The sequence below is a fragment of the Orycteropus afer genome, unplaced genomic scaffold, assembly GCF_000298275.1.
Source record: "Orycteropus afer afer isolate SDZICR_OR568_19922 unplaced genomic scaffold, OryAfe1.0 scaffold00074, whole genome shotgun sequence".
NCBI classification, from domain to species: domain Eukaryota; kingdom Metazoa; phylum Chordata; class Mammalia; order Tubulidentata; family Orycteropodidae; genus Orycteropus; species Orycteropus afer.
This window is the reverse complement of record NW_006921661.1, coordinates 6,401,613-6,418,087: the sequence shown is the minus strand read 5'-3', so window position 1 is coordinate 6,418,087 and position 16,475 is coordinate 6,401,613. Positions and strand designations below refer to the sequence as shown.

At 42.3% G+C, this 16,475-nt stretch overlaps 1 protein-coding gene across 1 annotated transcript; it reads left to right on the top strand.

The window, feature by feature from the left end:
- The first annotated feature begins 1,295 nt into the window (after positions 1–1,295).
- Positions 1,296–15,537, top strand: NEU3 (neuraminidase 3). Its single transcript, XM_007940933.2, has 3 exons — positions 1,296–1,362; positions 5,991–6,202; positions 14,458–15,537. Exons 1-3 carry the CDS (start codon positions 1,299–1,301, stop codon positions 15,535–15,537), a joined length of 1,356 nt encoding a protein of 451 aa, XP_007939124.1. The 5' UTR covers positions 1,296–1,298.
- Positions 15,538–16,475: the final 938 nt, after the last annotated feature.

Below are 16,475 nucleotides of genomic sequence, written 5' to 3'. Positions count from 1 at the left end.
GGGGGAGGCCTTCAAGGAGATGGATTGATACGGTGGCTGCCATGATGGGCTCAAGTATAGCAGGGATTGTGGGGCTGGCGCGGGATCGGGCAGTGTTTCCTTCTGCTGTGCATGGGGTCGCTATGAGTCGGAAACGACTCGACGGCACTTAACAACAACAAAAACAACAAGAAGCAGACCATCTGAGATGGGGTTTAACAGGATTTATTAAGAAGTGCCCTTGGGACCAATACTTGTGGAAGTGAGAAGGCAGCAGGATTGGGCAGAGGAAGAAATTGAGCTGTGGTGCAGGCCCAACAACAACCTCAGCCAAAGGCATACATGGATTGCTCTGGATTTATACTGGCTCTTCAGAATTTTCCTAAATCGGTATAAGATCACCAGGCCTTTATACCCTCACATGAACTGCTGAGTTGTTAGGTGCCATAGAATCAGTTTTGACTTATAGTGACGAAACACTGTCTAGTCCTGAGCCATCCTCCCAATCGTTTCCATGTTAGAGCTCATCATCAAAGCTACTGTGTCAACAACCCATGGATAAACTACTGGATATTGGATGTGGGCTAACCTGGGTAGGTTACTTTTATTTTTTTGCAAGGGGCGTGGCGCCACCCTACCCAGCCTCTCATCATCTTTGTAAAGGTCCCTCTGAGGCCCGGAACCTTTCTTTAAGCTGAGGCTGTCTAGGGAAATTTTAGGCGGTGATACCTGTCAACAGACCAGGGACCAATAGATGTGAACGAAGCCAGGGGCCTTGCTGAGCGGCTATTAGGCACGGCGGTAGCCCAAGGCCTGAACGAAGGTTGGGCCTGGATTGGAGGAGGTGGTGGTGGTAGTCCGAGAGATTCCATGCCGAGGCTGATACAATGCTCCGCGCTAAAAAGAAAAGTGGCGGTACCGACGGCGGAGCGAGTCTGGAACCGGGGAAGGGGCGGGGCCTCAATTGCAGCCCAGCCCAGCGGGCGGGGCTGACGCCGCGTTCCAACCAACCGCCGGTCCCAACGGCCAGCTGGCTGCGGCCTGCGTAGGACCTAGTCTCAGTGTCCGTGCCTCAGCTGCCGTCCTCGCTTTTCAGTCCCCAGTCGGCTCTCCTTCGAGTCTCTCTTTTTCCCTATTGTCGTCTTGCTGACAGTGTTCCCGCTTTTCGCTTCTCGTAGTTTGTCTTCATGCCCGCAGTCTCTTCTGTTGCTCGTTCTCTCCTCTTTCTCCATCTTTCCACTGCCTCAGTCTCCCCTACCTTGGTGCTGACCATTCCCCGCGACTTCGGTGTCAAGAATTGAGGGCCTGTCCCGCGCCCCATGGAAGAGCACCCGGCGCCCGGCTCTGCTCCGAGAGAGACCGAGGAGCTGGGGCCCCGCACAGGTGAGCGGGGCACGGAGACAGGAGACCCCCCGCTCCGAAAAAGTGGGGCATTGTTACTGCGGGGACAGGTTTAGCAGTACCGTCGGGGTTTAGGAAATTCATTTTTGAGGGAATATTGAGTCATAGCCACTCAGTCTGCTAGGATCTCAGACGTAGCCAGAGTATTTTTGCCCAGTGCTATTTTTGTTTTCCACTCCTGGGAAGGAAGGTTGGGCAATCTACTTCCATAGTGATACCGCCTCAGAAACCCAAGGAGGGGTTCGCTATGAGTCGGTCCGACTCGACGGCACATAACAACAACAACAACATTTTTGTTTTCTTCCCCTTGAAGCCAGACTTAAACATTGTTGTTATGTGCCATCGAGTCGGACTTAAACCTTAGAGCTAGCGTTTTAGAGATGAAGGGAAATAGAGGCTGGGAAAACCCTTCTTACTCGGACAGGGGTCTGGAGGCAACAGAAAGAGCTTTGAGCTGAAATTCAAGAGACCTGGATCTTGGCCCAGGTTTTTTGCTTGTGGAGTGACCTTTTTTCCCTCCCTTTATTAGCCTGAGTTTTCCCATCTGTACAATGAGGGGTTTGGATCCCCAAAAGCTCTTTCAACCCAGACACTGTATACACTTGTGATAACACACCGACCTCCTAGAGGTTAGGCTCTGCCTTCAACATTTTATCCTGGTTGCATAGCACGGGCCCTGACAATGGGTAGATACTGCTTAAATATTAGTTGTTAGGGGTGAATAAATGAAGTAGCAAGGTTTTCTGGGATTCCCTGGAGGTTGCTTACTGCATTGGATTCATTGGAGGCTGTTGAATTACAGCATTATTATAACATGAGAAGTAGGTGGTGGTATCCCGATTTTACAACTCAAGAAACTGAAGTTCAGAGATGGTATGACTTGGTAATAACTGTCAAAGCCAAGTTAGACTAAAAAGTCCATGCCACACTATATTCTTCCTCAATAGGAGAGCAGGGAGGATTTGATCGATAGGTGATTATATGGAGCAGCAGTTAATAACTTGAATTCTTGCTAAAATGAGTAACTCCAAAGCAGACCTGTGTCTAATTCTTCTCTATCCCTAGTTGCCAGTAGATAATTTGTGTGAAATAGTTTGGGTGTCAGTGCCAAAGCCACCATCTGTTTTCCCACTGTCATTGACATGATCAGCATAATCATAATAACAATGATATTTAATCTAATTGTTCTAGTGATAGCAGAGCCATAAGTGAAATTGTGAAGACATCAACATTAATAATAAAGCTTCAGATACATAATGCTTTAAAGTTTATAAAGCACTTCCAAGTGGTTCTTCATTCTGATCCTCTGAGGTAGGTATTATTATTGTCCACATTTTGTAAGTGAGAAATCCAAGCCCTAGAGAGATTAAATGACTAGTGCAAGGTCACATAGTAAGAAGTGGAGCTGGGACTTGAATCTAGATCCCATATAACAAGTGGTCCTTCCTCTTAGGTGCTCTCTGCACTTCCTCTCCTTTTGCTTTTTCCTAGTTCTTCCTCCTCATTACATGCCCATCCCATACTCCATTCTTCTTATCACCCAGAGAATTTCTGCTTATATGTTAACGAATAATCATATGTTGACTGATGATTAATGATTTTGGTATCAACTCATAATTAAAGTGTTAACTCATGAAAGCATGATTCTCTCCTAAGGGTAAAGAGGGATTTAAATGCTTTTAAGAAAGGCAGTTATAATTGTTACTATCATCATTACCTAAAGGATTTAAGGAATAAAACTAAAATATTCTGTGGTAATCTGATTGATAGTCTAAAAATAACAACTATCATACTATGTCACAAGCTTTGTAACGGCCACTTAACTTTTTAAATTTCTCTCAACCATGTCACTGAATTTTATAAATGAGGATCCTGAAGCACAGAGAAGTTAATTAATAACATGCCCAAGGTCATGTAGCCCAGGCCTAGTCCATATCTTTTGTTCTTAACTATTACACCAGGCTGGCTCTGGCACAGATCTTTACTTTGAAGAAAGCCTGACCCACCCTGGCAGGACAGCCTGAACTGGGGAGAGAAGGGTGTGCTCTAGTATTCTAGGAGGAAAACAATCTATCTTTGGTTTTTTTAAAGTTAGGAACATATGACTAAATGAATCATTCATATACTGTTGCAAATTTCTTTTGATCAACACTAGAAGGATGGAGTCAGTACTGGTGTGACTTTTCCCTTTAGTTCATTGCCCACACAGCTACCTGAGAGATCAATCTAAAATGTATATTTGATCATGTCATTCTAAGCTAAGAACTCTTGAGTGGCTCCCAGTTAAGTGATGAAACACCTTAATAAGACATTAAACTCTCCCAGGAACTGGACTCTGCTGAACCCTCCAGTCCTATCTCTGCTCCCAACTCTATGGCCATACTGAACTACTTCTAATTCCTGCAGGTCACTATGTTGTTGCTGCCTGGAAGCTTTTCATATCTACTGCTGCCCTTCTTTTCACCCTTCGGTTGGCTAACCTGCTCTTTATTCTTTTAAGAGCCAAGCTCATTGATTTAGTCAGTCATTCATAAAATATTTATTGAGTGCCTATGATTTATCAAGGAACCCTGGTAGTGTTATGGTTAAGTGCTTGTCTGCTAGCCAAAGGTCAGTGGTTCAAACCCATGAGCTGCTCCACCAGAGAAAGATGTGGCATTCTGCTTCCATAAAGATTTAAGGCCTTGGAAACCCTATGGGGCAGTTCTACTCTTATGGGGTTGCTGTGAGTCAGGATCTACTCGACAGCAGTGGGTTTTATCATGTGTCAGTCATGGCTCTAGGGGTGTAGCAGTGACTGAAATAGATATATCCCTGCCAAATATAGAGCTTGAATATTCTGTATAGTTTATTAAAACAAGTGTAAGAACCCTCAAGAGACCATGACCCTTAGACATCTTTCAAACTTGGAACTGAACTTACCTCCATGGCTCAACTTTCAGCCAAACAACAGATGGGCCTATAAGGTGAACAGTAAAACCAGGGAGGTATATACCCCTTAGAACAGACAACCATATGAGATCAGAGGGGCAGCATATGCCCAGAGATAAAACTCAGAAGGCAGGAAGTGATAGGAAAGAAGTATGGATGGAAACAAACTCGGAGAGAAAGTGAAAAGAGTGCTGCTACATTGTGGGGGTTGCACTCAGTGTCATGAAACAAAATGTGTATGAATTGTTGAATGGAAAACCAATTTGTTCTATAAACTTTCATCCAAATCACAATAAAAAGTTTTTTTAAAAAAAGATGGTAAGTTGTATGGAGAATAGAGTAGATGAAGGGCAGGAGAGTGGTCAAGGCAGGCCTCAGAGATTAGATGATGTTTGAACAGAGTTGAAGTAAGTGAGGAAGTGAGCTATGTGGCTCTCTACAAGAGGAGTGTTCCAGGCAGAGAGTATAAGAATATGAGGCGGAAGCACACTTGACTTAGTTATTTCTTTCTCCAAAAATTTTTTCCTGACGCTTTCATTTCCTGCATGCTCTTGTGTTTACCTCTAAAGTATCACGTATTACACCATAGTTGTCCATGTGTACATCTGTTTCCTTTACTAGGATGTGGGTTTCTTGAGAGTACTCGGAAATAGGTGTTGAATAAAAGAATAAGCCCTGACAGTACAGCCTGATAGTGTTTACAAATGAATTGTAAGATAAGACTTGGATGGCAGATGGTTTGAGGGGGAAAAATTTCTAAACCTGGGTCTTGATTCCCTTTTTTTGGTTCTCTGAGAAGTAGAACACCTGATTTTCCTAAGAAGAGTCCCTGGAGACTCATTTTCCACATTACCGCAGGCTAGCTAACCTGTAAAATAGTGGATTAAATATAACAAAGATCTTTGTAGCTGAATTTGCAAGAAAATAAGAGAAATCTTTAGGGGCTTAAGAACCAAGAACAAACTGAAAACCAGAGTAGTTAGCCCTCTAATCTGACCTCAGCTGCCCTGAGTATTCACTGGTCTCAGTTACCTGGAAACTTGGGCTTTAATAGACCTGCTGTTACAGCAAATGAAGCCATGGACCTGCATGGGTTAGACTTCAGTTGGAACAGGTCCTGCATGAAGCTGAGTCCCTTGAAACTCTATGCCCTCTGTTATAGGATGGATAAGGGGCGGGGGGTGGGGGTGGGAATCCTCTACTGACACATGAAGGTGACAAAGATTACTTCTTAGCCTAGGTTCCAGTAGAGGGAAAAAAAGTGTCCCCTGAGAATTCTTAGCCATAGGCATTCCCTCTTATGATTTGGGTTTATATTTACATTACTAGAATGGCCTAGAAACCCCAAGACAAGAAATTGACATTAAAAACCATGTCAGATTGGTAATACACCCAGACTGTGTGGCAGAAGCAAATGCAGAAACTATCTGGAGAGATACACACTTGACACAAGCTATACAGGATTCCCACAGAGTCAGGTGAATAGATTTTTAAAACAAGAATGCATATTGCTTGCTTTATTCTGTTGAGATCATAATGTTACCTTTGTTTAAAAAATAAACATTTGAATATGTCTGTGCCTCCTTTATGGTCTGCAGAAATGAAATGATAAAAACAGAACTGTGTGGAAGCCAGCATTTGGGTATGGACACACATTTAGCTGCCTCCTGTCCTTACAGAGGTCATGGAAGAAGTGACATCATGCTCCTTCAACAATCCTCTGTTCCAGCAGGAAGACAAGAGAGGGATCACCTACCGGATCCCAGCTCTGCTCTACATCCCTCCTGCCCGAACCTTCCTGGCCTTTGCAGAGAAGCGCTCTACATGCAGGGATGAGGATGCTCTCTACCTGGTGCTGAGGCGAGGGTTGAGGACCGGACACATAGTACAGGTGACTCCTCATTCCATATCTGGGCCAGAACGTTAGTTTCTCTCTAGAGTATCTCGTTTATGCCTTTGCCCTTCAGTGCAGGAAAAGCACCATGTGGGAAACTGAGGAGAAGAGAAAAAACAGTAAAAGCAACCCATGTCTTTGCTTTTTACTGACAGTTTGGCTCACATTTCCCTGTTGGGAAGTTTTTTGCTTTATGGATGCTCCAGACCCACTCTGTCATTTGCTCCAGGACATTGCCTGTGGTCATGTTGACCTTGTGCTTTGGTCATGTCAGAAGGTAGCAGTCCTTGAAGAAGAATACAGTGCTAGGTAAAGTAGAGGGTCAGTGAAAAAGGGGAAGACCTTCAACAAGATGGGTTGACACAGTGGCTACAACAGTGGGCTCAAGCATGGCAATGATTATGAGGGTGGTTCAGGACCGGGAAGTGTTTCATTGCATGTAGTGTTGCTATGAGTCAGCGCCAACTCGATGACACCTAACAACAACAACAACAATTGTGTGTCAGGGGTTGAGCAAAAACATTTTATGCATGTTATCTCATTGGATCCTCATAGCTACTCTGTGACATAGGTACTGTTGTCAGTCACATTTTACAGATGAGAAAACTGAGGCTAAGAAGTTGCCACTTACTCAAAAGCTTACACAGCTAACAAAAGAGTAGAAGCAGGCTTCACATTCAGTTTCTGATCCTAGAGGCCTCCATTGAGATTCAGATTACTGTGTGGTGTACTTTTCATTATTATCTTCTTTAATTTTCACAAGTCACCCAGGGAGGTAAGTGTTGTTAGTCCAGTTTTGCTGATGAGGGTCCTGTTGTTCCAAGAGCTTGAACTTGTTCAAGATCACAACTAGTAGGTTGGGAGGTGGAAGGAAGATTTAAGAATAACAAGCTTACTACTACAAATAAATGGTGTATGTGAAGTTTGTATTATCACCATTTTACAGGAGAAAACTGGGGCTTGGAGAATTAATGTGAATTCCCTTGGTTACACACCTTATAAGTGAAAGAACAGGGCTTGGAGTTCTTGCCCTTAAGTAGCATGCTTTTATGCATTTTTAATGGTGGAAATAGCCTTTGGGCCTGGGGGTACAGGGACATCTCAGACCCCATTTTTCTCATTGTTACCTTTATCTCCCAGAGTTGTAGTGAGGATCAAATGAGACAGTGGATTTGAGAATCTTATAAACTTTAAAGTGGTATGTAAATGGTTATATAAGAGGTACTTTAATCCCCCTAACTTGCCCTGCTCTTCTACCAACAGATATCTGAAATCTCACCGTTAAAGCTTCATATCCATAGCTGATGTCTTATTCTGCTGTTACAGTGCAAATGCTATTCTGCTGAAGGTGGGCCTTGCCAGAAACCCCTGTCCTTGCTTTTTAATGACAATTTGGCTCATATTTCCCTGTGGGGAAGTTTTTTGCTTTAGAGACTCTCCAGTTCCACTCTGTCATTTCCTCCAGGACAGACCTTTCTCTGGTCTTAGTGTCCTGTTTTCTATCACAGATGGCTGGGCCCTTAAGCAGTTGTTATCAGATCACACCTGTGGTGTAACGTTGCTACCTAGTAGTCATGATCATTCACAAACTTGCCCACTTTAGCTCATTCTGTTTTCTTTTAAGGAGCTCTGCTCTTGTAAGTGATTAAAGCATTCAGCTGTGAACCAAATGTTAGCAGTTTGAATCCACCAGCCGTTCTGCAGGAGAAAGATGAGGCAATCTGCTTCCATGAAAATTTACAGCCTTGGAAACCCTATGGGGCAGCTCTTTTCTGTCCTATAATGTTGCTATGAGTTGGAATCAACTCAGTGGCATTGGGTTTGGTTTTGTCTTTATTTTACTCACTTTTATTCTCAGATTTACTTAATTGTAGAATCTTGGTATTAGGAAAATCATCTAGCCCAACTTCTATCCCAATACAGAAATCTTCTGTATTCCACTGGTAGGTACTAACAGTTTAGCAGTTAAGAGACTCCTTTGGAGTCAGGGAATACCTACCATTTACTAGCTGTGTGACTTTGGATAAGGAACCCTTGTGGCCCAGTAGTTAAGCACCTGGCTGCTAACTGCAAGGTCGCTGGTTAGAACCTACCAGCTGCTCCATGGGAGAAATATGTGCAATCTGCTTCTGTAAAATTTACAGCCTTGGAAACCCTGTGGGGAAGTTCTACAGGGTTGCTGTGAGGTGGAATTGACTCCATAGCAGTGGGTTTTGACCTTGGATACTTGACTCTGTGTTGTCATCTGCCACATGCAATATAGTAATCACACATAGTAAGAACTCCACATTAGTCATTTTCTATAATTGTCCTACTTATATACGCCAGTAATAAGGAACTTAATCCTGTGGTAACTATTAAGGGTTTTTTTGGACTGAGATTATATTTATTGGGGCAGTTGATCTATACATAATATAAAATCCACTTTCTAGAAAACTGCTCTTTGAAGTACATAAGCCATGTTCATGCCCTCTGAGTCTTCTATTTGCTGGCCTGAATAACTTCAGTGCTCTTAATGGTTCTTCAGGCTACAGCCCTTTGCTTCCATAAAGATTTACTGCCTCGGGAACCCAAAGGGGGTCTCTATGAGTCAGAATCGACCCGATGCCAGTAGGTTTGGTTTGTGATTTTTGGTATAACACAGTTGACTGATATTGAACAGATGGTCAACTAAAACCCCCAAATGTTTTTTACATTTGCTAATCTTTAATCAGGTTTCCCCATTCAGACTTTTAAGCCCAAGACCTATTTCATCCCTGACAAATCTGAATTTGTTATGTCCCATTATTCCAATTGGTTGAGATCATCTTAGATCCTAATGTTTTCAGGCTTTGCTTACTGTTTCTTCTAACTTTGTATCAACTTTATGTTAGACATATCTGGCCCAAATAATTTCTTCCTCTTAGCCACTAAAGATGACTAAGTTTATGACTTCCTAAAACTAAATGTCCTCCAAAATTAAATTGACTTTATCACATGTTTTGAAGCATTTATAGTGCAGAAGACAGTCTAGTATAGAATTGTGAATTCTTGTCACTGGACTAGTTCAATGAGAGACTGAATGGCCTTTATCCAGGAGACTTACAGGAGAATTCTCTGTAAAATGGGAATTGGCATTAGCAACTCCTATGGTCCCTTATGGCGCTAAGATTCTGTGATCAGAGCTTTGCTTAGTAATTTGTTCTGCCTGTTATGCACGAATTAAATTTATTTTTATTTTTTTGTTTGGATGAAATATGGTAATCTATGCATAAAGCTGAAAAATATAAACAATATTAAAAGGTATACATCCATTCCACTACCTCCTATATGTAATTACTCATTTCTTATGTACCTTCCAGTGTTTTTTCATACAGAAACAAAGAAGTACAAATACATATTTTTATTACTCCTTTTCAAAAAAAATTTTTTAATGTGTAGTAGTAACATGATAGAGAAGTACACATAATAAAAATGTCAGTTCAGTGAATTATGATAAAGCCAACACTTGTGGAATCACCACTCAGCTCAAGAAATAGAATATACCCACTCCTCACTTATTAACATGGTTTGGTTCCAAAGACTAGGTTGTTACATGAAAATTGGCATTATGTGAAAATTGGTGCTATGAAAATGGAGGATGACTGCATCATGACCTAACTGACAAATTGTATCATTATATAACTGCTGAATTACATCATTAGGTAACTGCCAAACTACTAAGAATCATAGCCCCACCAAGTTGACACATAGTCTGTAACATAACAGCCAGCATTAACTCTTGCCTCACACCTAGGCATATGTTGTTAATGCATAAAATAGTCATATGTTTTACTATTGTAAATGTGAAATGCTGGATAACAAGATAGTTGATAAGTCAGAAGTAGGTGAATCGCCAGCACCTCAGAAGCCTCTCTTACTCCTCCTTTCTCTTCTTCCCAGGTAATTACTATCCTGACTTAATAGCACAAATTGAGTTTTGCTTGCTTTTAATCTTTATATTCTTTTATGAATGATTTCTTTTGTTCAGTGTTCTTGAGGTTCATACGAGTTATGTGCAGCTATAGTATTTTCATTTTCATTGTTATATAGTATTCTATTATTTATCCATTCTACTGTTGATGATATTTTGGTTAGCTATTAATAATTATGGATAATGCTGCTATGAATATTCTTGTTTGTATTTTTTTATACTATGTGCATGCATTTTTGTTGGGTATACATATATCTAGGAGTAGAGTTACTAGAATGTAAGGTATGTATGTTTCATCTCAGAAGATAATGCTAAACAGTTTTCTAGAGTGGTTGTTGTATGGCTGGTCTGCTTCAGTTTCATCCTTTACTCCTAAAATCTAGCCCTTTAGGGCTCCGTCTGAAAACCTAGAGAGTTTATCAGTGCTTGCAATTATCCTACTAGCCCCAGAAGGCTGTCAGATGAGTTGTGCAGCTTCTCAGCCTTTCAGTTATCTCTTTGAGAATCAGTAGAGATACCCTAGGGGGCAGCAGTGGCTCATGGTCGAATTCTCACCTTCCATACCTGTGACCCTGTTTGAGTCCCACAGTGTACCTCATACACAGCTACCACTGCTCTTGTCAGTGGAGGCTTGCATGTTGCTAGGATGATGAACAAGTTGCAGCAGCATTTCCAGACTAAGACAGACTAGGAAGAAAGGCCTGGTGATCTTCCAAAAATCAGCCAATGAAAAACCTGTGGATCACAGTGATCCCATCTGTTGTGCTTAGTTTGCCAGTGAGTCCAGGATAGGAGTGGATGACTGACTGTACTGCAGCAAATAAGAATAGAGATACCGTGAGGGGAAAAGGGGCTTAATACCAGGCTGACCTCTCTGAATGACCTTCTCTCAGTTCTTGGTCTAACATTCTTCATTACCTTGTTTGTTTTCTGGCAGAGGTTTATCGTTTCGTTTTAATATTTTATCCATCTTTTCTAGGTCTCAGTGGAACCAAACCAAAAACCAAACTCACTGCCATTGAGTCAGATCCAACTCATAGCAACCCCTCCTTGGGTTTCTGAGGTGGTATCACTACTCCTCGGAAGGAAGGTTGGGCAATCTACTTCCGTAGTGATACCGCCTCGGAAACCCAAGGAGGAGTCGTTATGAGTCGGGACCGACTCGATGGCACACAACAACATCATCACTACGGAAGTAGATTGCCCAATGGGAGGGTTGGTCCAAATTACCTAGTTTGTCATAACTGAAAGTCCCTTTCTTTCACCTTTCTTATGCAAAAAAAGTAAAAATAGTATACTATATACAGTTTTACTTTACTCTTTAGCAATACATTATGCAGATCTTTCCAGATCAAGATATAAAGGTCTTTTCTCTTTTTCATTGCATGCATTATGTGTGTTCACCATGGGGACAACTAGTCCCCTGTTGATGAATATTTGGATTGCTCCCAGTATTTTGCTGTTTCAAGCAATACTACAGTGAATAATACACTTAATTGGATGATATACTTAATATATCTTAGGATAAATTTCTAGAATTAGGAATGCTGGGAAAGAAAAAATGCATTTGTAATTCTGATCCTACATAAGGGTTTAACCATTTTGCACTCTAACACATATGTAAGAGTTTCTGTTATTCCACATTCTTGCCAACAGAAACAGACTTCATGATTTTGTCAACTTGTTAGATGAAAAATGCTGTCAGCTTAATTTTAATTCTCATGTCTCTTTTATATGTGATGTTGAGCATATTTGCATTTTTTTTTCCACTCTCTTTCTGTGAAACGTCTGATCTTGTCCTTTGTCCATTTCTGTTGGGTTTCTGGACATTTTCTTACTAATTTCTAGTTGCTATTTTAAAAAATCTGTCAGAGAGATTGGCCCTGGTGGTGTAGTGGTTAAGCAGGCACCAACTGCTAACAAAAGTTTTGCAGTTTGAACCCACCAGCTGCTCCATGGGAGAAAGATGCAGCTATCTGTCGTAAATATTATAGCCTTGGAAATCCTGTGGGGGAGCTTTACTCTCTCCTCTAGGGCCATTATGAGTCAGAATCAACATGATGACACACAGTAACGACAGACCTTTGTTTGCTGTGGTTGTTGTTAGGTGCCGTTAAGTCAGCTCCTACTCGTAGTGACCCTATGTACAACACAAAGAAACACTACCTGGTCCTATGCCATCCTCACGATCCTTGCTATACCTGAGCCCATCGTTGCAGCCACTGTGTCAATCCATCTTGTTGAGGGTCTTCCCCTTTTTCACTGATCCTCAACCAAGCATGATATCCTCCTCCAGGGAATGGTCCCTTCTGACAACATGACCAAGTAGGTGAGACAAAGTCTGGCCATTCTTTTTTCTGAGGAACATCCTAGCTGTACTATTACTAGGATAGATTTGTTTATTCTGGCAGTCCATGGTGTTTTCAGTATTCTTTGGCAACATCATAATTCAAAGGACTCAGCTCTTCCTTATTCATTGTCCAGCTTTCACATGCATATGAGGTGATTGGAAATACCATGGCTTGGGTAAAGAACTCAGGTGGTGCAGTGCCGAAGGCATTTGACTGCTAACCAGAAGGTTGGCAGTTCAAATCCACCAGCCACTCCGTGGAAGGAAGATGGGGTGATGTACTTCAATAAAGCTTTACTGCCTTGGGGTTGCAATCGACTCGATGGCAGTGAATTTGATTTTTTGGTTTTGAGTTCGTTGCACCTTAGTCTTCAAAGTGACATCTTTGCTTCTTAACACTTTAAAGAGGTCTTTTGCAATACATTTGCAATAAGACATCTAATTTCTTGACTGCTGCTTCCCTGGATATTGATTGTGGATCCAACTAAAATGAAATCTTTTACAACTTCAAACTTTTCTTCATTTATCATGATGTTGCTTATTGGTCCAGTTATGAGGATTTTTGTTTTCTTTATGTTGAGGTGTAATCCATACTGTAGAGTGTATTCTTTAATCTTCATCAGTAAATGCTTCAAGTCACTTCACTTTCAGCAAGCAAGATTGTGTCATCTGCAAATCACAGGTTGTTAATGAGTCTTTCTGATGCTGTGGTGTTCTTCATATAGTCTAGCGCCTTGGATTATTTGCTCAGCATACAAACTGAATAACCATGGTAAAAGAATACAGCCCTGATGCACACCATCCTTAATTTTAAACCATGCGGTAGCCCCTTGTTCTGTTTGAAAAACAGCTTCTTAGTCTATGTACAGGTTCCTCATGAGCACAGTTAAATAGGCCTTTGTTTGTGATATGGCTAATTTGGCATCATCTCACTTAATTCTTACAACTCCTCCTCTGCAAGGATGCTATTAAAGTCTCCATTCCACAGATAAAGACACTGAGGAAAAGTAAGATTAAGTAACGGTTAGCCCATGGTTACGCAGTAAGTGATGAAGCCAGGGTTTGAATGTAAGGCCAGGGTGTCTCTGACTCCACACTTGAGCTTTTAATGACACTGTTATGAATTGCTTCCCTAGGGTAGTACAAGGAGCTCTGGTAGCATAGTGCCTAAGGCACTTGGCTGCTAACCAGAAGGCTGGAAGTTCCAATCCACCACCCACTCCTCAGAAGGAAGGTTGGGCAATCTACTTCTGTAGTGATACTCCCTCAGAAATCCAAGGAGGGGTTGCTGTAAGTCGGGTCTGACTCAATGGCACATAACAACAACAACAACAACAGGGTAGTACAGGAAGAAAAAAGAAAAAAATCTAAAATTGTCCTTTATTTGTCTAAAGCGTCCCTGTTTGCCTGCCTTGTTTTACTTTGTGTTTCTTCCTTTATTTTATTCTTTTTCTTTCTGAAAATGTTTATTTGGCTTCAATCTTGTGTCAGGCACTAGAGATACAAAATTAGTAAGATTTAGTTTCTTCTCTCAAAAGACTCACAATCTAGGAAGGGAAAAATCTCTTAAATAAGTTAGTGTTATAAGTGCCAAATGTATGTACAAGGAAGAGGAAGCAACCAATTGCCTTCAGTAGGAGTGAGGAAGGAGTTTCATGGAAGGCTTCACAAAGGAGGTGACTTTTGATTTAGACTTTGGAGGATAAATTGGGAGTCTGGCTAAGGAGAAAAAGAGCATTTGAATTTGAGACAGAGGGGCCAACATATGCAGTAGCTGGCATTGTCTCTTTCCAGCTTCATGAGGCATTTTATAATACTTGGGAATTTCTCGAATACTTGGGCCTTTGTAGATTTCAATATTTTTTCCTTATCTCAAAGTACTAATGCTTTTAATGAGCCTTATGTCTTCCTATTAGTCTCTCACCACCCTCCTCCCTTCTTCTTGTCTAGTGGGGGCCACTGGAATCACTGTTGAAAGCCACATTACCTGGACACCGGACCATGAACCCCTGTCCTGTGTGGGAGAGGAAGAGTGGCTTTGTGTACCTGTTCTTCATCTGTGTACGGAACCATGTAACTGAGCGGCAACAGATCATGTCAGGCAGGAATGCTGCCCGCCTCTGCTTCATCTGCAGTAAGGATGCTGGATGCTCATGGAGCGAGGTGAGGGACCTGACTGAGGAAGTGATTGGTCCAGAGATGAAGCACTGGGCCACCTTTGCTGTGGGCCCAGGTCATGGCATCCAGCTGCAGTCAGGAAGGCTGGTCATCCCTGCATACACCTACTACATCCCTTACTGGTTCTTTTGCTTCCGGCTACCATGTAAAGCCAGGCCTCATTCCCTGATGATCTACAGTGATGACCTAGGTGCTACATGGCATCATGGCAGGCTCATTAGGCCCATGGTAACAGTGGAGTGTGAGGTTGCAGAGGTGACTGGGAAGGCAGGCCACCCTGTGCTGTATTGCAGTGCCCGGACACCAAATAGACATCGGGCAGAGGCTCTCAGCACTGACCATGGTGAATGCTTTGAGAAATCAGCCTTGAGCCAACAGCTCTGTGAGCCCCCACATGGCTGCCAAGGCAGTGTGGTAAGTTTCCGGCCCCTAGAGATCCCATATAAGTGCCAGAACCCTAGTGGCAAAGATGCTCCCACTGTTCAGCAGAGCCCTCCACTAGACAACTCACTGAAGCCGGAGCAGGAAGCTGGATCACTGTCGGAATCATGGCTCTTGTACTCACACCCAACTAATAAGAAACGGAGGGTCGACCTAGGCATCTACCTCAACCAGGCCCCTTTAGAGGCCACCTGCTGGTCCCGTCCCTGGATCTTACACTGTGGGCCCTGTGGCTACTCTGATATGGCTGCTGTGGAGGAGGAAGGCTTGTTTGGGTGCTTGTTCGAATGTGGAATCAAGCGGGATTGTGAGCAGATTACCTTCCGCCTGTTTACAGACCAAGAGATCCTGAGCCATGTGCAGGGGGACTATACCAGCCCTGGTAGGAATCCTGAGCCAGTTCGAGACTAACTGACTTACGACCTAACTTTCCACAGAGAAGAGTGGGAACCACAGCTGAGACAATGGAGGCCAAGATAAGCAGAAGTTACTAAAGTCAACAAAGAATCCAAAAGTTTAATATTCTGCTCCTTACCTTGTCACAGGGCCTGGCACAGAGTATCTACTCCTTCCTCTCCAAAGAGAAGAATGAAAATTTTGCTATAGCTACTGCAGTGGAAATAACACTGAACTCTAGGGATTTTGGAGATGATGATGTGGACCTTGCTCTGCCACTGACTTGCTTTGTGACCTTGGACACATCATCTGACCTCTCTGGGCCTCAGATCTCCATTTGTAAAATGAGAGAATTGGTACTGTGATTTCTCACAGAGCAGAGTGCTTGGGTGCTCCATGATCAGCAAATTCTGGCTTCCTATAGGGATCTGATCTCAAAATGAAAATCAGAAGACTTACATTTTCAAATGACTCTCCCTTCATCCAAGTGTGAGGTTACAAGAGGTGTCAGTGCAGGAATGAAGATCTGGATAATTTATTCTGTTTTCAGTAACAGAAAAAAAAAAAACATACCCCTTTAATTATGCTCAGAGCTCTACAGGCTCTCTACCCTGGAGGAATTGGGCATAACATGAGGTTACCTACTTTGTCCAGCTTTGCAGGTCTGCTTAGTCTTCCTTTCCTCATCTAGAAAGCATCATTTCCTTGGGAGAAAATGAGCAGCTCTGTGCCAGTGGTCCTTAATAATGGTTCTTGTTGTATCTGATACATTTCTCCTATAAAAGGTAAACCTCAAGTTCCTTTATTAGGATGATTCCTGATGTGAAAGGGACATGGGTTAGGATTTTAAAACATTAGGCAAAACTCCCTCAATCTTTGCCTTCAAGGAGCTGACAGTTTATGGAGTGTAAAAAGGAAGAAAATACAGCTGATGTAGTTCATAGAAGTTGGGG